Raw genomic sequence first — 26,056 nt, forward strand, 5'->3', positions numbered from 1 at the left:
TGGCTCAGGAATTCTGGGAGTTGAAGTCCATGAGTCATAAAAGAGCCGAGGTTGCCTACCCCTGCCCTAATCATATGATGGATACAAATATAGGCTGCAAACATGACCCACAGCCGATTGGGAAAAGGAGATGACTTAGACAGCCCAGCGCTTTGGCGGACCCCAGCGGGACGCTCCCCCGCCGAGGCCACGAGACCTCCCGAAGGCCCTCGGAACTGCGCGCAGTGACGCAATGGGCGAACCCGCCCCCGATTGGCTGCCGCGGAATGTTCCACTTCGATTTCGTCCTCTTTCGCCGATTTACCACCCCCCCCTCCCCGCCTCGGTTGAACTCTCCCGCCCGTTCCTCCCCCCCACCACCACCACCCCGCTTCACACTTTTTCTTCGCTGGGGGTGAAAAGGAGAATTATCGTCAAGCGACGAGGGTTGACTTGCGCAGTCCGGCCCGTTCTCCCTTTCGCTCCTTCGCTGACCCCGCCCGCGAGGTCTTGGCGCGCCGCTTCGGCAGCTGACAAGAGGAACGGCGGCCGCCATTGCCTCCTTTCCAGCCAGCGCCGTTGCAAAGTTCCCCCCCCCTCCCGCCGCCCTTCCTCGGCTGGAACCAGGGCTTCCTCTCTAAAGGGCGGCGGGAGGGGAAGGCGATGAGCGGCGGCGGCTCTTGACCACCCCGCTGGCGGCGCTGAGTCCGCCCAGTTCCCGCCCTTTCCCGTCCTCCTCCGTCTCGAGGATGCTGAAGATGAAGCTGCCGGCGAAGCAGCCCCCGCAACGGCAAACGACGAGCCGTAAAAGGGCGGAGGGAGACGAGGCGGGAGCGGCCGCCGGAATCCCGCTGCGGCTCCACGGCAGCTGCGGGGGCGGAGGCCTAACCAATCAGCCGCCACGCAGCCAAGCGGGATCCGGGGCGATGGTGGCCCCGGGCGCCGCAGGATCTCCGGCGGCTCTCCGCTGCCTTTGCGGCTGCTCGGCCGGAGGTGGGGCCCGCGAAGCCGTCTACGAGTGGTTCGGCCTGGCCCTGGGCTCGGCTCAGCGGCTGGAGTTCGCCGTCGGGCTGCTCGACTTGCTCAACCCGCTGGAGTTGCGCTTCCTGGGCTCCTGCCTGGAGGAGCTGGCTCGAAAGGACTACCATTGCCTGCGGGACTCGGAGGCCAAAGCTAACGGCGGGGGCGCCGCCGCTTCGGGAACCGCCGCCGCCGACGCTGCCCCGGCGGGAAGCAACGCCGGGGGCAGCCGGGAGCCGCCGCAGCTGCTCACGACGCCGCCGCCGCCCCCGTCTTCTCCTCCCGGGGCTGCGGCGGCTGGTTCCCCCCCTCCGTCGGCTCCTCTGCTCGCCTTGGGCGGCAGCGACTTCCGCGACCCGGCGGTGCGGTCCAAGCTCATCGTCTATCTGGCCCTGCTGGGATCCGAGAACCGCGAGGCTGCCAGCCGCCTGCATCGCCTGCTGCCCCGTGTGGATGCCATCTTGCAGAGCTGCCGGTCGCTTGGGCCCCCGCGCCCGGGAAGGAAAGGAGTGGGGGAGGAGGAGGAAGAGGAAGAGGAGGAGGCCGCCGAGGCCGCCTTAGCTGGACCGGAGACGGCGGGCCTGGGGCTGGTGGCTCAAGAGGAGCTCTTGCTCCTTTTCACCATGGCTTCTTTGCACCCGGCCTTCTCTTTCCATCAGAGAGTCACGTTCAGAGAGCACTTGGAAAGGCTGCGGAGAGCCCTCTGCCGGGATGAAGACGAGGTGGAGGGGTTCACTTGCCGGGGATCACGGGTAAGGGCATCCCTTCCACATTCACACCACACACACACACACACACTGCAGCCCTTCTCACGTTTAATCGGTAGTCACGAATGAGCTCTTTCAGAAAGTGTCTTTGTTGCTTCTTCTACCTGCTATTACACACACACACACACACACACACACTGCAGCCCTTCTCACGTTTAATCGGTAGTCACGAATGAGCTCTTTCAGAAAGTGTCTTTGTTGCTGCTTCTACCTGCTATTACACACACACACACACACACACACACACACACACACACACTGCAGCCCTTCTCACGTTTAATCGGTAGTCACGAATGAGCTGTTTCAGAAAGTGTCTTTGTTGCTGCTTCTATCTGCTATTACACACACACACACACACACACACACACACTGCAGCCCTTCTCACGTTTAATCGGCAGTCACGAATGAGCTCTTTCAGAAAGTGTCTTTGTTGCTGCTTCTACCTGCTATTATACACACACACACACTCACTTTGATAACACAGCTTCCATCTTCCTCATCCAGAATGGGTTAACAGCAACACACACTAAAGAATTGTAATGCCTCACATCCAGAGGAAACTTGTTTGGGGAAGGCCAGTTGAGAAGCATCAACTAAGAACTCCTGTGGTTTTGTTTTGCTTTGACCTGTTTGTAAGGTAATGCACAAACAGGATTAGTTTACAGCATTTAATAACATAATCCGTTGGTAAGGAAGAAGCTGGTTTGGTGAGCTCTTTCCCCATGACTTACTAACTTAAATCTGGAGATCTCTCACCACCTGTATTTAGGGGACATCAAAGTTAATAATGTCACCTTCAGCACTTCATATCACAATAAAAGTAGAGATGGGGCCAGCCCAATTTCACTTGGTCATTTGGGGTTGTTGTGAGCATGCCTCTTCACCTTCTGGTTTGCTGGCTACTAATTTTCAGTGCCATTTGCCTTTTGCATGGTCTGTCTTCCCAATGTATTGAACAGTAATCTTTTACAAATCCTGCCAGACCTGATAACAGATCTCTGGGCTGCCAAAGATTATAGTTATGAAAACATAAAGGGGGGAAGGGCTGTAATTTGTTGATTCTTCTGTCCTTTGGATATGTTTTTTATATAGTAATTTTATTAAAAATAATTAAAAAGATAAAAACTAATACAACCCATAAAAGAAAAAGTGCAGAAAAGAAAAAAATGTAAGGGAAAATATATGAAGAAATGGCTTCCCCCTTCATCACAAGTTTAAACACTTTTAATAACTTATGACTTTTTTAAAATAAATAATCTCTTCTTCCCATATCTTATCTAAAAATAAATCCTTAAAGCTTCATCATTTTTTTCTTTGACCCTTCTCAAAAAAATTTTTAAAAGCTTTAACAAGACTCTTTGTAAATCAACATAGGAAAATTGCCTAGGTTACCCTATTGGTTTGTTATTTGTATATTGTTTTTAATTATTAAGACTTTGGCCATCTTCTTTTGTATGTGCGGTGTACCATCTTTTTCCATATCATTTCTGTAGACTGTTATTTTTAAATCCACTTTCAGAGTCTCAGTCTTGTCACATATAACTTGCTCCTCTTTTATAATATTTTTAAACAGTGTCTACAGAGGCTTACACCCTCTGAGTTCATTGTTCAAAAACATCCTTCAATATGTCCAGTGTTAAATATTCTGCTTTGTTCTATATTAGTCAAATTACAGAGGTTTTGTTCCTTACCTGTAATCTTCAGTTTCTTCTAGATCCCTCTAGAGTCCAACCTTCAAGGTGTCACCCTATCATGTTTTCTTTCTATCATGTTTTCTGAAAAGCAGTCAATAAGTGATTAGAAATACAAATCCAGTGTATTTTTGAAGGCACCAATCATGGTTTCAGCAAGCTAATTATTCTCTCTTCTCCCAGAGCTGTAAACCTGCCAGAAACACTGTCTTACAGTTTCTTCATGAGGAGCAACTAAAAGGGGAGAGGGAATGGTTCCGTGTGAGTGGTGGGCATGCACACGCAGCTCCATTCGCACAAGTGGTGGGTACAAATGGAGCTGCGTGCACTTACACGCCTGCCGCATGCACAAGTAGACCTGTGTGCATGCACACACTCGCCCACCGCTTCTCCAGCCCAGTTCGGAACGGGCAACAGCCCCCTCTTCTAAGGGATTTGTGTACTGCTGAGGAAAGAAAGGTGGAGGGAATAAACTCTTTTATTCCAGCCATCAAGGCAAAGGTGCTACTTCTGAACGCACTGAAAATGGATCCCTGTCCACAGATTTAGGTGCTGCAGCACTTAACCCAGATTGTTGGGGGCAATTAAGCTGACTTTGTAATAATGCTGCTTGGGGTGTGTGTGAAAGCCCTAATAAGCAGGCATATACATAGAATGAAGGCTACTGCTAAGCTTGTAAGCCGCCCTGAGTCTTCGGAGAAGGGCGGGATATAAATGGAATTAAATTTTTTTTAAAAAAAACCTATAAAGCCCTAAATGGCTTGGGTCCGGGATATTTGAGGGAACACCTACTGCTGGCATCAAGTTCCCTTCGTCCTGTGTGCTCCCACTTGGAGGGCCTTCTCAAGGTGCCGCCTGTAAAAGACTGCCGGCGGATAACACCCAGGGGGAGGGCCTTCTCAGTGGGTGCGCCTGCCCTGTGGAACCAGCTGCCCGTGGAGCTTAGGACTGCCCCCGACCTTCGGTCATTCCGCCGGGACCTGAAGACCTGGCTCTTTGAGCTTTCCGGCCTAGGCTGAGAGGTTTTTTGTTTTTTTTTCCCTCAGGGATCAAATTTAATTATTTTAACTGTTTTTAACTCTTGTATTGTATTGATGTTTTTAAATACTTTGTAAACCGCCCTGAGTCCTACGGGAAAAGGGCGGTATATAAATTCAATAAACTTAAACTTAAATTTAACTTAAACCTACAGTGGTTGGCCAATTTTGCTGGCAGCAAATGAAGTCTTTACCGTTATCAGTTCTCCAATTCCATGAGTTTACCTGCTTCTCTCTTCTTAAATGTCTGCCACTCCTGTTGTGGTGACTGTTCTGTTCTTCAGTCTGCATTCTTGCAATAAAAGTTTTCCTCTTATAAAGTGCTCAGGGCAGGGTCCACCCGACTCTGAAATTAGATACTGGAGTGCCTAATCTGTAGGAAGGATGAGTTTGGGCTAAAGAGCCATTTTAACCATTTGTCTATTCCCAATGGGAATAGAAATGGTTCTTTAATCATACCCTTGGGAAAAATGGTATCCTGAATGGATTAGTCACTAGAGTATCTAATACAGACCTGGGCATTTTACAGCCTGCGGGCAATCCCAGGGTGGAGCTGCGTGTCAGGCAGCAGCAGTCCTCTGCAACAGTCCCAGTTTCTCAAGTGGCCCCTTGAGAAAATTAATTGCACACCCCTATCTAATGGGTAATGAAAGAAGGGCAAAGGAAGTATTTAGGCAAGTAGATAAATAGGTACTAGTTTGGTGGGAAGGTAACAGCGCTCCATGTGCCTCGGCTTGTAATCATGCTGACCACATGACCATGGAAATATCTTTAGACAATGCTGGCTCCCTTAGCTAAAAAACTGAGATGAGCAGCGCCCCCTAGAGTCAGAAATGACTGGACGAGGGAAGCCTTTTATCTTTTCTTTATTTTTCATGCGGGCAGAATCTCTATTTTGCTTTAATGGTGAAGGAGAGTAGTAGTCAAAATATTTTTGTAGATAGGATTTATTTAAACTGGAATACTTTTCTTTAGGCTCCCACACTGTAAAACTTCATTTTAAAGCTGTCATGCAGAACAGCCTAGTGTTGATCTTGTTGCTTATGTTTTTGATAGTATGGAATAATTAAAAGAAAATAAATGTTGGGAGCCTTCAGTATCTGTTGATTATAAGTGGAAGTGTATTTGCTATTTTAAAGTTAAAAGTCAGTTTCATGTATTCCTACACGGTGGAAATTGCGGAAAGTTTAATTGCTGTTTCTCAGAGCCTTTGTCACCATTGGCTTTTAAAGAAAATGTTTATTTTAGGGTAACATTTCTGATGAATAGATCTGGTGTCCTTTCATAAAAATAGAAGAAGTTGAGACTATTCTTTATTTATTTGATAAGTGTCTTGGAAGCTTCCTATTTAGTTATTAGTTTTACATAGCTGCTCATCTTACATAGTATGATTCTTGATAGCTGATACATTGAAAACACCAATGCAGTAAGAAGTTTGCATTGTTTAGTTTACAAAAACTGAATAAATAAAAACACTTTGAAAAGCGAAAAGAAAAGTAGCTACCAAAGCTAAAACCAGCCAAAACAAATACATATAACTCATCCACTCAATTGCCTCCTAACCCCCACACCTGAGAGAAAAGCCAATCTTAACGGCTTTACAAAAGACCAGTGGGATTGGTGCTAATCTAATCTCAGCAAGAATGATGCTCCAAAGGGCAGATGCTGCTACAGACAAGACATATTCCTAGGTTTTGCCAGATGACACCCTTTTGCCAGATCTATCCCTTTTGTCGGTAGAGATAGAATGTCCCTTAAATATCCTGGTCTCATGCCACGATGTTGATTTAAAGGATTCCATATTTTGTAACGGTACCAGCTAGCTGATAATGTCAGATTTATTTGGATTCCTATATATTTGATTCCCAAGTTGCAATATTATATTGTAAACAGATTTTAAAAGATGCAAAACACCTCTGCACAAGCTTCCATGAATAAAAAGTGATAAGCATTGCTGTCAAAGATACCAACACCTACAAACCATAGAGATGAAGTAGTAAGACACAGCTTAAGTTTTGAAATGTGTAGTAGTCAATCATTCTCCTTAAGCAAACCATTCTTGTTAAGAGTAGTAATTGAATGAAAGGAGAAATAAACATGGACTGATAATAGATGAGAGTACAAACACACACACACATACACATGTCCTCTGAAGTTTCTAGAGTAGGTCATAAATGTTAAAAGTTTAGTGGGGAAACATAGTTTTGTTTACCTTAAGTTCATAAGGTTTTTTTTTAAAGGAAAACGAGCAAAATGCCTAAAAGATATGAGCTGTTGCTGTCTGTATATTTTATATAGCACTGAAGATTAGCATAGGATAGGTTTCATTTTTTTCTAAAAATGCTTTTTAATACACTGCCAGTATAATGGAAAAGAATAAGTATTGAATTTGCTACGACAAATGATGTACATGGCAAACTAAAGTTTCTGGGTGAAGATGTTTTGACAACATTTCAACTTAAGTATTTCATCTTAATTTTGTGGGATTCAAGTAGGGAGTGAAAAATACCTGAAACTTTAAGATTACAGCATTTTGATTTTTTGTATTGTTAAAAGTGATAACATTTATATGTAACACTGATTTTTCTTTCCTTCAATTTAGAACTTTTCCCATAACTGCATGCCAACCAGCGAAAGCAGTTCACTTGAACAAAGGGCAGCAGTTCATGATAAACTTATGGTAACCACTCACAGATCACAGCAAGAAGGTATTTCAATATATTTATGTCTTGAAAAGCTTCACTTCTAGGAAAATTGTTTATCATATTATTACAAACTAGCTGTGATAAGTATACAACTAATATCTGGTAAACTTGTAGTTTCTTCCAATCTTTGTACCTGGTGAAATGAGTGAGAACATTTAATAATTATTGATTATTAAAGCATTCCACTAACTCTTTAGGAGGCCAGAAGCAAAAGTATTCATTTGCGTTGTTGAATCTATGTTAACTATTTCAGGGATAACATATATTTAGTAACTGAGTCCTATGTTATATCCAGTCTTACATGAGAAGACTTTCATTCCACGTACTCAGATTTGTTTCATACACTTGGACTGCTCAAAGCAATCACGGAATGGATAATACTGTGGGGAAGACCTTCAGTGCAGTGACCCAGTTGCTGTTAATCCATAATTAAGGATAATTATGGATTATAATTGTAATTAAGGAATTATAAAACTGAAAGGGTAGAAGCAAATTGACATTCCATTGATCTCTTGAAATTTATTAAAAATCTAAATTTCTAGTTATAGTTACACAATAGTAATAAATGTCTAGTAACACAATGGCCAAATAAGTGAAAAAGATATATCTTACACAGCACTGTGAATTACTGATTGTGTTTTGTTTTCTTTATTTTCAGCTGTACACATTCAGAAAATAATGCTTAAAGGAGTACCTAGGAAAAGATCTGATAAACATTTGGAGTATACTTTCAAAGTAAGTTATCTACGGTATCTCATGGTCACATCTCTGTAATTAAAAATTACATGGGATCTAAAAAAAACTGATTCATGCATGCATTAGTCATAATGGTAAATCATAGTTTAGTGCCATGATTAACAAGGAGCCTATTAAAATGCTCGACTTGCATGCTGCTCAATTTTCTTTTCACATAGCTGGGAAGAGAAATAAAACAAATTTATCTGTCCCAGAATAAGGACATTAAATATGAATAATAGATAAAATTTGTGAATGAAACAAAGACATTTATCTGCATTTTAGATTCATAAGGGTCCAAAAGTTGGTTTGTTCTTGTAATATTAAAAATTAATTTTAACAAGATTAAACATGGGGAGATTTAGGACCAGTAAATAAGGAATGGAGGGTCATTTTGTTGTAATGATTCAAGCGTCAAGCTAAAAATCAGGAGACTATGAGTTCCCGCCTTATGCTCAAAGCCAGATGGATGATCTAGTCACTTTCTCTCAGCCTTAGGAGGGCAGCAATGGCAAAACTACTTCTCAAAACTACTGCCAGAAAACCTGCTTGGACTTGTTCAGGTAGTGTTCAAGAATAGGACATGATTGAATGGAATAAAAAAATGAATGGATAAGCTGTGGAATGTTTTTGTCATTACACGTAGTGACGATCACTAGTTTAGATAATCCTAAAGGGAGATTAAATAAACTCGTGGAGGTCTTAAATGTTGCTAACTACCCCTGGAAGTATGGCCCAGGATTAACAGTAACCTCTGAAATTAGCAAAGCTACTTGAGATCAGCAGCAGAGAAAGGCTATCCATGGTTTTGAACTTCCTGAATATACCAGACTGGTCACTTTCTGTTAAGACTGCTGGACTAAACAAGCTATTGATTGGAACCAGTAGGAACCAATTTCTTAATTTTTCTAGTTTTTTGTTTCTAAAATCTGTCTTAGTTACTTAGTGTTTGAGTATGAAATGCAGGTATTCCTCAATTTAGTGACCTTTTGAAATTACAAATGCACTGAAAAATGCGATTTATGACCATTGTTCATATTTACGACTGTTGCATCATCCCCATGATCAAAATTTGGAAGCTTGGCAGCTGGCATGTATTTATGACTGTTCCAGTATCTGCGACCCTTTGACAAGCAAAGTCAATGGGGAAGCCAGATTTACTTAACTGTGTTGCTAACAACAACTGCAGTGATTCACTTAACAACTGTGGCAAGAAATATAATAAAATGGGCAAATTCACTTAATAACTGTCTTGCTTTGCAGTGGAAATTTTGGGCTCAATTGTGGTGATAAATCGAAAACTACCTGTAGCTTAGTTTTATAGAAACAGAACTTTCAAGGATTTTTTTTCTTTTTCATTCAGGTAATCTGGTCTGATCATTCTGTATCCTCTGTAACAAAAACACATCAGGAACTACAAGAATTTCTCTTAAAGGTAAACATTCAAAGGCTTGTGCAATAAAGCTAGATGGCATGATGTTTTACTTCGGATTACAATGGTAGATTGATTTTGATACGCCGGGTTGATCTGCTAATCTGTCAAAAAATTCATGTATTCAATTTCTAGACGAATATATACAGGTATTATTTCTTATGAAATATTAACCACTTATAACTGCTTAGGAAGCAATAAATTGTTTCTAGTGATACAAATATTGTTCTAGTTTCAGAAAATACTTTCTTCAACTTGTGCAAGGGTCAAATCAAATATTTTTATTCCACTTTTCACAAGTTATGAACATCACTCTATAATTTCATAAGGTTTCATCCTTGTGCTGATTTTGCTGGTTTTTTTTTTAAATAACCCATCAGGAAATGTTGGGGTAGTTGGCAAAAAGTTATGAGTCAAATTGCACTACTGAGACCAATTGAAAACACAAAGGAGAAGGTACATTTCTGCTCATCCAGTTTACTTTTGATGAATATGATAACATAAATAGAGCCAAGTACCATTGTAGTTCAGCATTTTGTTACATTGCTGACCATATGCTTCTGGACCAAAAATGCCCGTTTCCTGCCATTGTTCTCTTGCAATTGATGTTTGAAGACATGTACCCCAAATATAGATATAATACTAAGTTTTCAAAATAAATAGCCTCTGATAAACCTGTATTCCATGATTTTATTCATCACTCATTCAACTTAGAGGTCATCCACATGTACTGTGGGAATTAACTCCATGGATTAATTAAGTGCTTAATCTTCCGTTCAGTTTTTAACATCCTAATTTGTTTACTCTCATCCATACTTGCCAGTTCATTGTTTATCTATACTTCAAGATGAGTTACGAACAAGTTAAAAAGCACTGGTCCAGCACAGATTCCTAAATATATCTATTTCTTACTTCCCTCCATTAAGAAAATTACCATTTAACTTCTCTTTACTTTTCTTTTTTTAAAAAAAAAAAAGTTAGCAATTTATAATATATTTGAGTTCTCTTGTTCCATGACTGCTAATTTAATTGAGCATCTTTGAAGAACAACTTTGGCCAAGATGGTGTTTTTTTTAAATGAGGTATATCTTATTAACAGTTCCATCCACATGCCTCTTAGTGCTCTTAAGTTTGCAGTATAAAGCTAGTGAGACAGGATTTACTTGATCAGAATTCATGTTGATTTACCTTAATTCTTGTTCTATATCTTTGTATTTGTGTGTGTTTTAATTAGGTTACCTACCATATGTACTAATCTCTCTGGAACAGATACTATGATTACTGGCCCTATAATTTTCCCAAATCTTCTTTTGAGTCCCTTTGAAAAATTGGTATCACAATGGCTACATTCCAGTCCTTTTGTTGCTTGAGCCCAGTTTGCAGGCCAAATAATTTATTTTTACTAGTAGTCAGCACTTTTGAGTTATTTAAGAATTCTTGGATGGATTCTATCAGGATTTGAGAGTTTGCTCTTTGTATTCTCGCAAGATGACTTAGAATTCAGGTAATTATGTTACCTTAGTTTACTTTTGAGGGGACGCAGTGGCTCAGTGGGTTAGGACGCTGAGCTTGTCGATCAGAAGGTCGGCAGTTTGGCGGGTCGAATCCCGAGTGCCGCGTAGCAGAGCGAGCGCCTGTTACTCGTCCCAGCTTCTGCCAGCCTAGCAGTTCGAAAGCACGTAAAAATGCAAGTAGAAAAATAGGGACCACTACAGTGGGAAGGTAACAGCGCTCCGTGCGCCTTTGGCGTCTAGTCATGCCGGCCACATGACCACGGAGACGTCCTCGGACAACCGCTGGCTCTTCGGCTTTGAAACGGAGATGAGCACCGGCCCCTGGAGTCGGAAACGACTAGCACGCATGTGCGGAGGAACCTTTACCTTTACCTTTTTAGTTTACTTTTGTTCTTCCAGTCTTCTCGCTCCTAAAAGTCAATATAAGCCTAGGTATCTATCCAATATTTTCTGTAGTAAAGATGGATAGAAATAAGTAATTCAGTTTCCCTGCCGGTTCCATGCTGTCTTTGAGCATTCCTTTTATTCTGTCACACCTCTTCCGATCCCATCAGGACAAGCTTCTATATAATAAAAATGAACAAGCGCCACACTCACGGGCACTGATGATGTTACATAATGGGATAGTGAAACGTTTGCAAGTGAACAGCCAAGCTCAGAGGGCATCAAGGACTCCACATCAAATATATTTTTCAAAGCGATTCTCTTTGATATTGGTTGCATGCTGCTCAGATTCTCTCTCTCTATGTATATACCCTCTTGTCATCTTAACGTATCTTCTGACAAAACAGAATGTATGTTTTGCTCCTTTTGGGGTTTTCATTGGGACAGGCTTTTTGATTTCTTCACATTAATTAGGCCAGATGTTGCCACTGTGGTGATTCTGTAAAAGTATTCCGCTTTCCAATATTTTATGGATTCATAGTATATAAGAACAACACCACTATTTGTGTCTTTCCTTGTATTTTCTCTTAGGTTGGAATCAGGAATGACTGGATTCTACTCTGTTCCACCTAGTTTCTGTTTACCCATTATATCTATGTTTTTGTTTACAGTCATATAATTTCTTCATCTTGGCTCAGAGACTTGCAGCACTGACATAGAACCATGTATATATAATGTTCAAATGCTTTTGGCATTTGGTTCAGCTTGTCCTAGAATGTTCCTCCATGCTTAACAAAACTACATTCCTATTGCTGGCCCGAGCATTTCACTCAGGCAGGTTCACAATCTTTGTCTGTGTAGTTGGCCCTGCATGTGAAATAAATAGCATTTTTGAGAACGCTGTTTGGCAGTCTTGGAATTCAGCCTGCTACCTGGCAGCCTAGATTTGTCTTCCAGAAGTGACAGATTATATTTTTTTAATGGCAGTAGTACCAAAATGGAGTAAGTCTTCTGTTTACAGTCTAGCCACTTATCTAGACAGTGCATGACATTCACTTATATTTGCATCAGTCTAGTAAGTTATCAAGTGATTTACATACACAAATTCATTTATCTGTTTTTCTAATGACTGAATTATCTACAAGCAAAGCGCTCTGTCTTTCTAAAGAAGTTTCCCTGGTACAAGATGCAGGTTTTATCATCCAAAAATTGGATTCCTCCTATAAAAGTATCTTTCTTATCCTCACAATTACATCCTTCTCCCTAAGACTCTTGTTCTTCATAGTAGAAAAGAAGATGTCATCTTGAAAGTGAGTCAAAGGTACCTTCCAGGTGTTGTTTACAGGCTCTGTGGCACTTGTAAACATTTCCAGTAAGGGAAGTTGTGAACAGGAATGGGCTTGTTTTATGAGAGTCAAGGGTGCGTTGAATGATGGATAAAGCAATGCTTTTGCCCCAAAGGCACATAATCATAAATTCGACATACGCCCTAGCACGTGTTCTCTTTCTCCACACACACACACCTACACCCCCCCCCACACACACACATTCTACTTTATAACATATTTTAGAGAGTTTGGACACTGACTTCTTAACATGATTCACTTTGATATTTGGATATCTGGAGATCAAACGTCAGTGTGCTTTGCCTTGCAAAACTCCATCTTTGCCCTTCTGTTCTTACTCTCATCATAACTTATACTTGCATCTCCTGTTTCTAAAGATTGCTGTCTGGTGGGTTTCACCTTTCACTAAATAAAAATTCCATACCTGTTGTAGAGTATAAAGTTCAGTTGACTATTCTACTGGCTACTGTGCATGTTGTGATGGCCTTTTCACCTTTGTCATGCGGTGTTATTAGGTATACTAATCCATTTAAATAAAAAAAATCATTCAAATCATTGTTGATCTGTGTATTTCTGGAATGAAGAAGGGAGTTCTAATAGGGTCAGTTAAATGTTATAATCGTCTATCCATTTACCTATGATAAATGTTACTTTTTCTACAATAATTAATACTGTGCCTTTCATTAGCTTCCAAAGGATCTTTCTTCTGAATCATTTGACAAGACTATTTTAGCGGCATTAAATCAGGGGTTACAGAAGCAAGAAGAAAGGAGGCATTCAGACTTTGAGCCTATGATAAGGTAAAACCTTTGAGCAATGAATATAGTTATTTTTACTGGAAGACACAATTTATCTTCCTTTATTATTATGTTGTTCAGTTAGAGATCTGAGAAATCAGCCTTTTATGTAGAGTCAGATTTAGTTACCTCAGGGTAAAGCAATCTACATTTTTCTCAATTCTGTCAGGTCCAACCAATGTGTTTAATAACCAGGGGTTGTTGTAACTATAACATTCAGTGGGTATCAAGGTATCTACTCCTGATCTAGCTGAATATTGCTAAGTGTGTTGAACATACAAACGTTTAAATGTTGAGCATATTTTGTACCGTTAAGCTATAGTCCTCCTCGCTACTCTCTAACTACCGGTATAGGCCCTAAGCATAAAAGTTTCTACACAAAATCTACAAAATTCCCAGTTGTGTGAGGCTTTGTCTTTAAAATAATATATTTATGTATAGGATCATTTCTGTCCCTGTGTATGCAGTATGATACTAGTATCAAAAGTGTTTTGGATGCAACATTTGGATTATACATATGTAGACATGGGTATGATGAAAAAAGTATAGGTCTAAATGGCTTAAGTCATTTAAAATCTAGATAGCTGCAATGTCTTTTGGATCATACTATATTTTGTTCACATGGTTTCTGTGACATTTTATTATACAGATGTACTTAAAAGTTTGTGAACACTTTTGATTTTCAGTATTTCTGCAAAAATATGACCTAAACCATGATAGGTTTTCCACACAAGTCCTAAACCACATAAAGAGAACCAGTTAAACACATGAGTCAAAAGCATTATACTTGTACATTTGTTTATTGAGGAAAATGATCCAAAGGACATATTTATTGGTGGCAAAAGGATGTGAACCTCTGGCACTATCAGTTCATTGAATGGAAAATTAGAGCCAGGAGTTTCAATCAACGGAATGTTAATCGGGGTGACTAGAAAGTCCTGCCTTATTTAAGAACAGAATTCTGGGTATTCATAATCAAAGCCTGATCTTCATGATAAAGGCCTATTAGTCTCTCATGGCTTCAACAAAACAGATCTGTGAGGACCTCTGAAAAACAGTTAATGCTTACTAGCCTGGAAAGGACTACAGAATTTTTTCCGAAGGATTTGGATTTCAGTTATTCGCTGCCATGCAGATTGCGTCTAAATGGAGGCAATTCAACAACATTGTCACTCTCTCCAGAAGTAACCAAGTTCAAACCAAGAGTAAGGGTTGCAATCCTCTGGAAGTTTCAGAAAGGTTTCAGGGTTTAAGGAACTAAGGACCTCTCTTGCACTGACAAATGTCAGTATTTATAAGAATATCATCAGGAGAACACCAGACAACAGTGGTTTGCATGGCAGGGTTACAAGAATAAAGTCAGTATTCTCCAAAAAGAACATTGCTGCCCATCCACAGTGGATGAAAAACCATGTGGAGAAGAATGTTCTGTGGAGAATGACACCAAAATATAGAACTTGTTGGCTTGCATGAAAAGTGCAATTTTTGATAAAAGGCAAACACTGCACTCCAGCACAAGAACCTTAGCCCAACTATGAAACACGGCAGTAGTATCCTAAATTGAGACGGCTTTGCTGCTTCTGGATCAGGACGGCTTGCCATCATTGATGGAAACATGAATTTGGGTTATACCAGCAAATTCTATGGGACGATGTCAAGAGTATCTGCCTGTGAATTGAAGCTCAAGAAAAAGTTGATCATGCAGCAAGAATGTAGCCCAAAACACACAATTTGTACAACCAAAGAATGGTTAAAGCAGAAGAAAGTTAATGTTTTGGAATACCAAAGTTAAGTCCTGACATTAATCTTGTGGAGATGTTGTGGATGGACCTGAAGTGGGCAGTATGCGCAAGGAGCCCACCGGCATCCCTGAGATGAATTTGTTTTGCAAGGAGGAACGGGCTAAAATTGTCTCACGGCAACATGCAGGACTGATCAACTGTTATTGGAAACATTCAGCTGCAGTTAGTGCTGACCAAGGGGAAAGGGGGGATGCCATTTACTGAAAGCAAAGGTTCACATACTTTTACTGTACACAAATATGTAGCTTTGGATCATTTTTGTCAATAAATAAATGAACAATAAATAAATGTTTTGTTTATTGAAATTTTTTTGAGTTCTAGGACCTATGTGGAGAACAGATAATGTTTTAAGTCATATTTATGCAGAAATATTGAAAATTCAAAAAAGATTCACAAACTTTTAAACATCCCTGACTTTGCCCAGAATAAAATCTCCTTTCCTTTATTTCCTTCCAGTATTTTTATCTATCTGTTTATTTGCATGGAGGTTTGAGGCACAGTGGCATTTCTCTATGTTAAATTTTAGTCTTAAATGTATTGCTTGGTACATTTGATTTTTCTAATATGTTTTAGGCAACTTTTTGCAAATACTTCTCCAGCTTTCCTCCAGAATCAGAAAGTAAACAACTTCTTTCAAACTCTGTCTTCGGAAGATGTACTTTCTCATAGTAAGAAACTCTGATTTATTTTTATTCTGCTATAAATTTGTACACAAGCATCCTATGTTCAAGCATATTTAATCCTTATGCCAGTTAAAATTATAGGATTTGAATGTCATCTCAAGTTGTTGATCAGATAGTTTTTACTAGGTGTTCTTGGTATATTACTTTCAGGATAGTTGTTAATGGGTGGCATCTTTTAATTGTATGTATTGTAACTTAGCTCATGCAACCAATCTTTTTCATCTTCAGCAATCCTCTGTACCTCAAAGCATCCTACAAGCATCACATTTCTGTTGAGTGCAGCATTTAGATTATACATATGTATGCAAAGGAAACAAAGACAAATGTTGGGTTATAGCAGAGAAGATTGTGTTACCTGAAATGATACAGAGATCTGCAGTAAAGAGTAGTGAAAGAATGATTGAACAAACTATCTCCCATTTCCACAGCCATAAAATACGATCTTATTTATTTATATTCATTCATTCATTCATTTACCGTCCTCCTTACCTCGAGGAGATTCTGGTTGGCTTTAAAAGCCTTGGCCACCCCAAGAGGGCAGTGACAGCATCACTTGGATCACCATGAGCGGAGATAAAAACTTGAACTGAAACCTTAAATTTTATTTTGTATTATAATCGAAGAAAAATGCATGTAGATAAAATGCAAATATAGCTTAGGTAATTTTCTGTCCATGTGAATTATTTTTCCTAAATTGGATGTACTGTTGACTTAAGCTCCAAAATATGAAGGTATCCAAATTGTGGTGTACATCAGCTTGAATGAAAACCAAGTGAATTAACTAAATGAGAATATATGAAATGAACACCAACATAATACTTACAGATAGTTTTTGATTTATGACCATTCATTTAGTGACTATTTGAAGTTACAATGGCACTTCAACAAAAGGAAAGTGACATATGATTGTCCTCACACTTATGATCATTGCAGTGACCCTATAGTAACATTGTTTGCAATCCAGGCACCTGGCAGTCAGCTTACATTTACAACCATTGCAGTGTCCTGCAGTCATCTGATCACTATTCATGACCTTTACAGCTGACCTTCAACAAGCAAACTGAATAGGGAAGGTCACAAATCATGCTCATGTGATGATTTGCTTTAATGACCGCAGGCAAAAATCATAAAAGGGTGCAATTGTGCAATGCCTCACTTAATGACCCATTAATAACAAATTTTCCAGTCCCAATTGTGGTCATAAGTCAAGGATTACCTATATCAGTGATGGCGAACCTTTTAGAGACCACGTGCCCAAACTGCAACCCAAAACCCACTTACGTATCATCGGGTGCCGGGTAGGCGTGGCCAATTGGCTGGGAGAGGCCAATTGGCTGGGCGTGGCCCATTGGGTGGTGTGGCTGCGGTGGTAATGGCAGACTGGGTGGGACTAAAAAGTTCAATCAAATCAATTCCAACTTTGCTAGATTTTTTTTTCCCCACGAGAAGTTGAAATTGATTTATTGAACCTTTTTTTTTTTTTTTGCAGACGGTGGAGGCCTATAGCGAAAAGATTTTATAAAACCTAGCTGAGGGCTAGGACTGGGGCAACGGCACATGTACCCACAGAGAGGGCTTTGCATGCCACCTGTGGCACATGTGCCATAGGTTCGCCACCATGGACCTATATCTAGAAATACCTCAGCTCCTTAATAGATTCTAATTTATTAGAAAAGCTACATTCTGTGGTTGCATGTAACTGGTATCTAATTTCAAAATGATAAGCAGAATCAGTCCTATACATACTTGAGTGGAATACCAGAAAGAAATAGCAGTTCTGTAAGCTTTACCAGAAAGTTGAAAAAGATTCAGAAGAAGGTAATGCCAAACCACGTCTGTAGGCAAGAAAACTAGATGGACATGCCCATGACATTGACAGATGTTTGACAAAGACTTTTCTTTCTTATTAGGAAAAATTCCACAATTGCTTATAAATTATAAATACATTAAAATACACAATTTTTTCATTGTAGCCTTCTAGTTTGTGTGTGTGTGTGTGTGTGTGTGTGTAGATGCTGTTTAGAAATATAAATACTATCTTCCTGTGAGCATGGCATTGAATATTGCTTACAGAAGGCACTGATTTCTGCTAATGGCAGCTGTTAGAATTCACTTGCACTTGCTCTAACTTAAGACGTTCAGCAGGTTTTTTTGTAAATCCAGTTTATTGTTCTACTTAAGCTTTTAAAATAATTACAGTTTATTGTTTAATGACTGTTACTCTTCAGATAACTACCAGTCTTCCCTGAAGACAACTAAGATCCCAGAACATTTCAAGGAGGATAGCTCAGAAGCGTCAAGCCAGGAAGAAGGTAAGTGTTTGTTCCAAGATTAAATGAAAATTTCTTTCTGAGTTGTATTTTGAAGTTTCTGCTTTGGAGAGGTGTAATAAATAATAGTAGTATAAGATAGTTTCAGATTTTCTTTCTTTTTTATCCACCTTTTATCACCTGCTTTCAATTTCTGTTGCTTGCTACTACTTTTTTCTGTTCGTTTTATAGAGTTGCTTACACCAAAGGGGAATAATGTGATAAATATGTATGTATGTTTTAAACAGAAGACACTCAAGGCTAAAAATGTTTAGAAAGTAAAAACTAAAACATTATATGTTTCAGTTTTTGAACAGAATGTTAGTTATATTGTACCATCTGGCTTGAATAGGTCTAGTACTTTTAACCATATTGCAATATGAGTAAGAAAGTTACATTTACCAGAATAAATATAGGTAATTGTAAAAGATATTAATTAGCAATTAGGTTGATTGCTAAGTTACTAAATGTTTTACTTTATAGCAGGCATGTCAAACTGCCGGCCCATGGGCTGGATGCATCATACTGAAATCGCGCCCACCCCATTGCCCGCAATGGGGGAAAAGTTGTGATACGTCGCGTGACGTAACTTGACGTCGCGAGTTTGACATGCCTGCTTTATAGTACTATTTTGGGTATTGTAGCTATGATAAGATACTAAAAACATAATTTCTCACATATTTTATATGAAGAAATCTGTATGATATTGTATAATAAAGCCAGTATAATGTAATATTTAACTAATAGTATCATACTTTATTTTCTATCTAGATATGATACAGCACCCAGTGATTCATAAGAAACATAATGGGAAATGTCCTATTGCTAAGTAAGTGTTAAATGTTTTCTTTTCATTTAAACTAGTGTTTGGTATTTGATTCATAAAAGGAATTTAAAGTTATTTTCATAACTTGACAAACCTGGATAAGTTTGAGAGTTCTTAAAATAGGAGCCATTATTATATAAATGATCTGATGCTGAGTGACTTTAGGCTAGTCATTCTCCCTCAATCCAACCCACCTCACAGGTTTGTTGTTTTGGGAAAACAGTAAACTGTTATGTATGTTTGCCACCTTGAATTATTTATAAAAATAAAGGTGGGAAATAAATATATTGAAATTTCCTTGTGGGTACAGAAAGTAAACAAGTTAGGCATAATTGGAGAATCCTGTTTTGAAATTTAATTCATAATGTAGAATAGAATAGAAGAATAGAATAGAATAGAATAGAATAGAATAGAATAGAATAGAATAGAATAGAATAGAATAGAATAGAATAGAATAGAATAGAGCTGGAAGGGGCCTTGGAGGTCTTCTAGTCCAGCCCCCTGCTCAAGCAGGAGAACCTATACCATCTCAGACTTGAGAGTTGCAAAACAATGGCTACCCAGTTGAGCCCAGAATAGAACATATAGGTAGTCCTTGACTTACAATCACAATTGAGTCCAGAATTTATGTTGCTAAGTGAGACATTTGCTTAGTGAGTTTTGCCCCATCTAACAACCTTTCTTGCTGTTAAGTGAGTCACTGCAAGTGTTAAGTTAGCAGCACGGTTGTTGAGTGAATTTGGCTTCCCCATTGACTTTGCTTGTCAGAAGGTTGCAAAGGAGGATCCCATGACGCTGCAACTGCCATAAATCTGAGTCAGTTGCCAAGTGTCTGAATTTTTATCATGTGACCATGGGGAGCCTGCAATGGTCGTAAGCAGGGCTTTTTTTCTCATAGAACGCTCAGAATGGAGTTCCGGCACCTTTTTTAGATGGAACCTTGTAGGGTAGGCAAGGCGGGTTCTATGACATGTGTGAGTTCCGGCACCTTTTTCTTTTACAAAAAAAGCACTAGTCGTAAGTATAAAAAATGGTCAAGTCACTTTTTTCAGGGTCATTGTAACTTTGAACGGTCACTAAACGTCAGTTAAGGACTACCTGTACTTAGCTTGTTTCAATGTAATATTAAAGCTAAGAAATAGTAGTATTCTTTAAAATTGAGGAAATTAAATCAAATCCATCATTTCATATCAAAGATTAATTTTGTTCTGTAGAAATGTACACATTTATACCATTCTATGCTTATGCTCTATTCCAGGAACCTTTTTTGGCTTTCATAATATCAAAAATTGCCTGGAATGTTACAGATACAGCTAGTTGGTTTTTTTTTGGAATGGTCATTGGTATTTTTGAAAGTTTTATTCTGTTTAAAAAATATATATCTTCTCAACTGAGTTCTCAACCAAGAACTCCAAGTACTGAGTATTCTGTAATTGCAGAATGTAAATTTAGACTGAGAATAAATTTCATTGTAATTATCATGAATTGTACTCAGGGAATCTTTTATTGTAAGCACTATGTTATTCTGTTAAATAAAGTAATAATGCTCTGGAACTATGTGAGCCAATAAAGCCAATAGATCAGACAACTGGCTACGACAACCATATTTGACATCAACCAAAGCAGGCATAGGAACTTTTTATCACCCAGCACATGCACTATAATACTAGTGCATAAGAAACCTAACTTTTCATGTTGTAAGCAAACAGAAAGACTCTGGTGACTTTATATGAATTGTATAATTTATACTGTACCATTCTACTCTGATAATCAAGTCAGCTAATAAAATTTCACAAGGATGTAAAGTTAACATACATTAGAATCAAGACAGTACACTGAGGCCTAATTTGTCTCTTGAAAGTAGTTTTGAAATCTCACTTTTACATAAAAAATAATTCAACTGCTCTTTATAGTCTCTGCATCACGATTAAGACAGGACAATGACTATAGTTGTGTTTCTTCAAATGGGCATCTGCATACATAAAATACTTCTCTTTCCTGTCCTATAAGTATTTCCTGTCCGATATTTCAGGGCATCTGTATTGGCTAGTGAAGCAACTATTCACAAAAGTGAGATAAGGGTATGCCTACTATATAATAAAGCTCAGTACAGGATCATTCTGAAATAATAATCTGCACGTCCAAATTTGTGTATATACAGTTAATCACCCAAAGCTCCACAGTTAAAGGTAAACAGCAATCACTTTTCTAGAGGAAAAAGTACTTTAGATCAGCAATTCTTAAACAGTTTGACCCAATTACCCCCTTTCTTAGTCTCAAATAATGCCCCATAACAAATTGAAAAACAAAACAAAACACACAAATGTCTTGGCAGCAGTAGTCCCAAACCGGATGCTTTAGCCCAGGATATGCCCAATTTATCCCGAATAAGGAACCACTGGTTTGGATGGTTGAAAAGTTAGCAGTGTGTTTAATTATAATTTCTTATTTATTTTACAACAGCACTATTAATTCCAGATGTTCTTCATTGGATGGTTTTGACATGACACATTCTGAATATAATGGTGTAGCTGACTGGAGAAGAAAAGGCTGGGCTCTACAGCAGCATCCAGAGCATTGCGCAATACTTGATCAGGTATTATTTTTTTTCATCTTAGAAAAACTAGGCAAGAAAATGACAGCAAAGCTGCATAGAAAGCAGTGTAATGGTTTGTGAGACTTATTGAATTGATTGGTTTCATTTTAAAATATTAGCTTTTTGCAGTAGAAATTTGTCGTCTCTCTAAGGCAGATAATTTCCCACAGTAATTTTTTTATATGTAAGTTGGGTAGGAGATTAGTATTTATTTTATAATTATTTCATGAAAAAAAAAGAAATAAAGGAGTAGGCTAGTTAGAATAGGGGCATTTCAATCTCTTTTTTTGCTAGACCAGGGGTGTCAAACTCAATTTCATTGAGGGCCGCATCAGCATTGCGGTTGCCCTCAGGGGGGCGGGTGGGCGTGGCCTACTGGGTGGGCGTGGCCAGAGTGCGTATGGCCTACTGGGTGGGCGTGGCCAGCTCTACATCGTTCACATCAAGGGTGCCTATGGGGGCCTGGGCAGGAGTGGGACAGATCTGAGGGTCTCTGGCAGAAGGAGGGTCTCTGGGCCAGGGCCAAGGCAGTGGGGGCCGTTCCCTCACTGTTTCCAGGATGGCTTCACGGGCCGCATGAAACCACTTCGTGGGCCAGATCCGGCCCCCGGGCCTTGTGTTTGACATGTCTGTGCTAGACTGTAGCAAATTAACACATCTGGATATGTGGATCTTTTTCTGTTGTTTTTTTAACTTGGGCAGTGCTATTTCTTATCTGAAACTGGGTGAGAAATAATTACCCCTCCCCATCCCCCTCCAGCATAGCTAACTCATGTATGGTTTGTGGATTGGATGGTGCCAATTTTTTCTATCAAATTAGATTGGTATGGCTATCTTCCAGTGTTCTACGAAGCTATATGATTCCTACAATCTGCCATTTCATTACTAATGATTTGAATAAATAATGAATAAATAAAAATAAAAAATGAATTAGACCTTTTTGTAGCTTTGTCTTGCGTAGATCTGCAATTTAACCAACAGGTTTACTATATATAGAAGTTGAATTCATGAATATACAAAGAGGTTAAATAGTAAACTATCATCTTGCTCTGAAAATATATGTCCAATTAATATAAATAAATGTCTTAGTACACCTGGGCAGTATTAAGCATATGGCCTGATGATAATTCACCTGGAAGCATATAATGGGAATTGTTGTTTTCATGAAAGTATTGATTACTGTTGAAGTTTTTATAACTATTTACTCTCCGATGGGTTTATCTTTCAGATGGTATGATTGAATTGACAATTCCAAAATTGCAAGCAGACTAAACATATCAAACAAATAAAACATAATCACTCTCCCGTTCTTCTTACACGCATAACACTCTGTGGCTGAACTTCTTATCTCATATGGTATATGAGATACATACAAACATGTTACAGACCTCAACCTGACAAATGACATCCAGCTTTCGTTACTCAAAAATAGAAGTGTGTGACTTTCAAAGATTGTGCACAGAGGCGAGATGATATTATGTGCCTTAAAGAGTTTGTTGTTTCAGGTTGTATCTAAATGCTCTAGTATCGGTAGGAGAGGATGAAATCTTTTTTCATTTATATAATACAAAAGAGAGAGGTTTGCTGTGCATATATACCAAAATGACAGTGTTAAGTTCTTTGAAGGCTTATAGCTGCATCTAAAGTAATAGCCAATTGGCAACTGTTACACATTAAGGCAAGAAATGCAACCAATGTTACATTTTTAAGTGAGATTGTACACAGATGAAAAACTTCTAATCTGTTTTTTATATCATCTAGCAGGCAGGAGAGAAAAGGAATTTGCCTGTATTAAGCAAAAAAAAAGGAAAACAACAACCCGAAAAGTAGGTGTTAATTTGATTTTTAAAAGAAACTGAGTATTATTTAAAGGTTTTCCCCATATATGTCTATTCTCCCTGAAATCAATTATGTTGCTATCTTGTTATAAAAAAAAGAATGTTTATAATTCAGATAATTATGGTTGATAATCTTGATTGCTAGCAATATTAGACGGGGGGGGAATGCATATATATTAAGAATAGCATGTACAAAATTGACAAATGTAGCTTAAAATTATAAGTAATAGGATATAGTAAATTTCTGACTGAACACAAGGGGGAGTTTGCTTCACGTTAATTAGTTAATAGAAGTTTGAGGAGTTAATATTTTTTTAATTTTAATATTGCCTGTGGACAAATTGATGTCATATTACAGAAATAATTAAATGATCTTATATTATTTTTCATAATTATGGACAACTTGGATATGATGGTTTTCCTGAAGAATTTCATTGAGTTTGTTTGGGGCTTTAAAAGATTGGTTATTGTAGAATTAACCATCACTGAACTCTTTTCAGATACTTATTATTACCACTGATGCATGACAAGCAGGTTTACATAACATACCAAGTCATTAAGTTTGATTTACATGCTCGCTTTGGCAGCACAGAGAAGATTAGCAGAGCTATTAAGTTTGATTTAGCAGTAACTTACAAAGCAAACTGTTATTGCCAAGTAGCTGCATTTAGGTATTATTCTGGGCTTGCATAGGGAGCTTTTCTGTGGTTTTATTTATTTATTTATTAATGGGATTTATATCCCGCCCTATCTCCCGAGGGACTCAGGGCGGCTAACAACATCAAAACTTAAAGGTCTCTGTACAGTAAATTAAAAATAAAATTTGAAATAAATTAAAGAATAAAGTTAGAATTGTAAATATAATTAAAATCCCTGTCAGTCTAGGTCAGCCAGGTGGAAAAGGAGTGTTTTGAGGCCGCGGCGAAAGGACTGGAGATCTTGGGCCATCCGAAGCTCAGGGGGGAGCTGGTTCCACAGGGCTGGCGCTCCCACAGAGAAGGCTCTTCCCCTGGGGGTCGCAAGCCGACATTGTCTAGCCCAGTGTTTTTCAACCTTTTTTGGGCAAAGGCACACTTGTTTCATGAAAAAAATCACGAGGCATTCCACCATTAGAAAATGTTAAAAAATTTAACTCTGTGCCTATATTGACTATATATAAAGTAATTCTCTTGAATAGGAATCAAATAAACACAAAGAAAGTATTTTATAATTACTTTTCAATTTTTCCCACGGCACACCAGGCAACATCTCGCGGCACACTAGTGTGCCGCGGAACAGTGGTTGAAAAACACTGGTCTAGCCGACGGTACCCTGAGGAGGCCTTCTCTGTGTGAGCGTACTGGGCGATGGGAATTCGTTCCCGGTTGGAAGCTGCATTGTCTTATAGCTGTGACAGCTATAAGAGACATGGTTAATTATCACTAGAATGGAATTAGCCAAGCAGTTTGGCCCATTTGGGGAAAAGTTAAATTTAGAATGTAGTGTTTAGTCTTCTCTTTTCCCTTCACATATTTGGAAACTCAAGTCGACTGATTTTTGGGATCTGCGATATCTTAAAACTTCCTTAGTTCTTCATAGTTCCAACTGTCTAGCATCAACAAGAAGAGATAGGGCTAGGATGGATGGGGTACACATTTGTGATTTTTGGAGCTTCTGGGCAGATTTGCCATTGTTAAAAAAGTATTAGAGACATGTTCTAATCACAACCTGGATATCATGCCATTTTAGATACTCACAAGTTGATGATAGTAGAAGTTTAGAATTCATGGTTCCATGAAGAGAATTTTAGACTTATCCTTTTGATTAATGTTTTTATCCTGCACAGAGATAAAATAAAGAGGACTGATTCCAGATTAACCATGAGAGCCAACTATGTAAGAGTTGCAGATACTCATCACCTGCATCCGGGAACAGCAAAAGGTACAAAACACTCTTCAAACACATTAGAGATTATTTTAATGTTCTTCTTTGATTTATACAGTGGGCAATAGACTTAGCAAATATGTAGCATTATACTATTGCTTGTGGAATAGTAAGGGGAGATAGCAAGACATATAGTCACAGTTTAGTTCAGGTCGTGTGGATACTCATATAGTATGAGTCACCTTTGTGCAGTTCCCCATATGGATTCTGCATGTTCATGCGGTCTACTGGGCATATCAGGGAATTGCTGCCCACAATCCTTTATTCAAGCAGGAATGTTATTTCTTTTTTATTTTATTTTTTATTTTTTGTTTATTTCTGTCCTGCCTATATTAACTTTATAAATAATTCAAGGCGGAAAACATACCTACTATAATGCTTCTTCCTCCTCTTATTCTCCCTACAACAATAATCTTATGAAGAGGGCTGGGCTAGAGAGCACGCCTAGCCAAAGTCACCCATCGTATCTCTGTGGATGGGCTTGCTTTGAAAAGAAAGCCAAATGCCCATTTTCTTTCTGGTTGGTAGGAGAGCGGTGACTTGGAGAAGTTGGAGGAGGACATTTTTTATTGAATTCTTGAATTCTAGCTTATTCATTGGAGGATTGTTCCTTTTCTTTTATTTTAGCTAAGACAGCAATCTGGGGGTGGTGGTTTATCAGTGATTTCAATT

At 39.0% G+C, this 26,056-nt stretch overlaps 1 protein-coding gene across 2 annotated transcripts in view; it reads left to right on the forward strand.

Annotated features, from left to right (window-relative positions):
- The first annotated feature begins 431 nt into the window (after positions 1–431).
- The window catches only part of ZCCHC2 (zinc finger CCHC-type containing 2), a 33,973-nt gene continuing 8,348 nt past the window's right edge, over positions 432–26,056 (forward strand). For both annotated transcript variants that reach the window (XM_081324396.1, XM_081324397.1), the window contains exons 1-11: positions 432–1,751; positions 7,097–7,202; positions 7,858–7,934; positions 9,298–9,369; positions 13,298–13,410; positions 15,783–15,877; positions 18,121–18,204; positions 18,973–19,030; positions 21,491–21,623; positions 23,385–23,449; positions 25,287–25,381. In XM_081324396.1, coding sequence (XP_081180522.1) covers positions 729–1,751; positions 7,097–7,202; positions 7,858–7,934; positions 9,298–9,369; positions 13,298–13,410; positions 15,783–15,877; positions 18,121–18,204; positions 18,973–19,030; positions 21,491–21,623; positions 23,385–23,449; positions 25,287–25,381 — 1,921 coding nt within the window. In that variant the 5' untranslated portion in view covers positions 432–728. The remainder of the gene's footprint in view (positions 1,752–7,096; positions 7,203–7,857; positions 7,935–9,297; positions 9,370–13,297; positions 13,411–15,782; positions 15,878–18,120; positions 18,205–18,972; positions 19,031–21,490; positions 21,624–23,384; positions 23,450–25,286; positions 25,382–26,056) is intronic.

This window comes from Vipera berus (assembly GCF_964194415.1).
Source record: "Vipera berus genome assembly, chromosome: 3".
NCBI lineage: Eukaryota > Metazoa > Chordata > Lepidosauria > Squamata > Viperidae > Vipera > Vipera berus.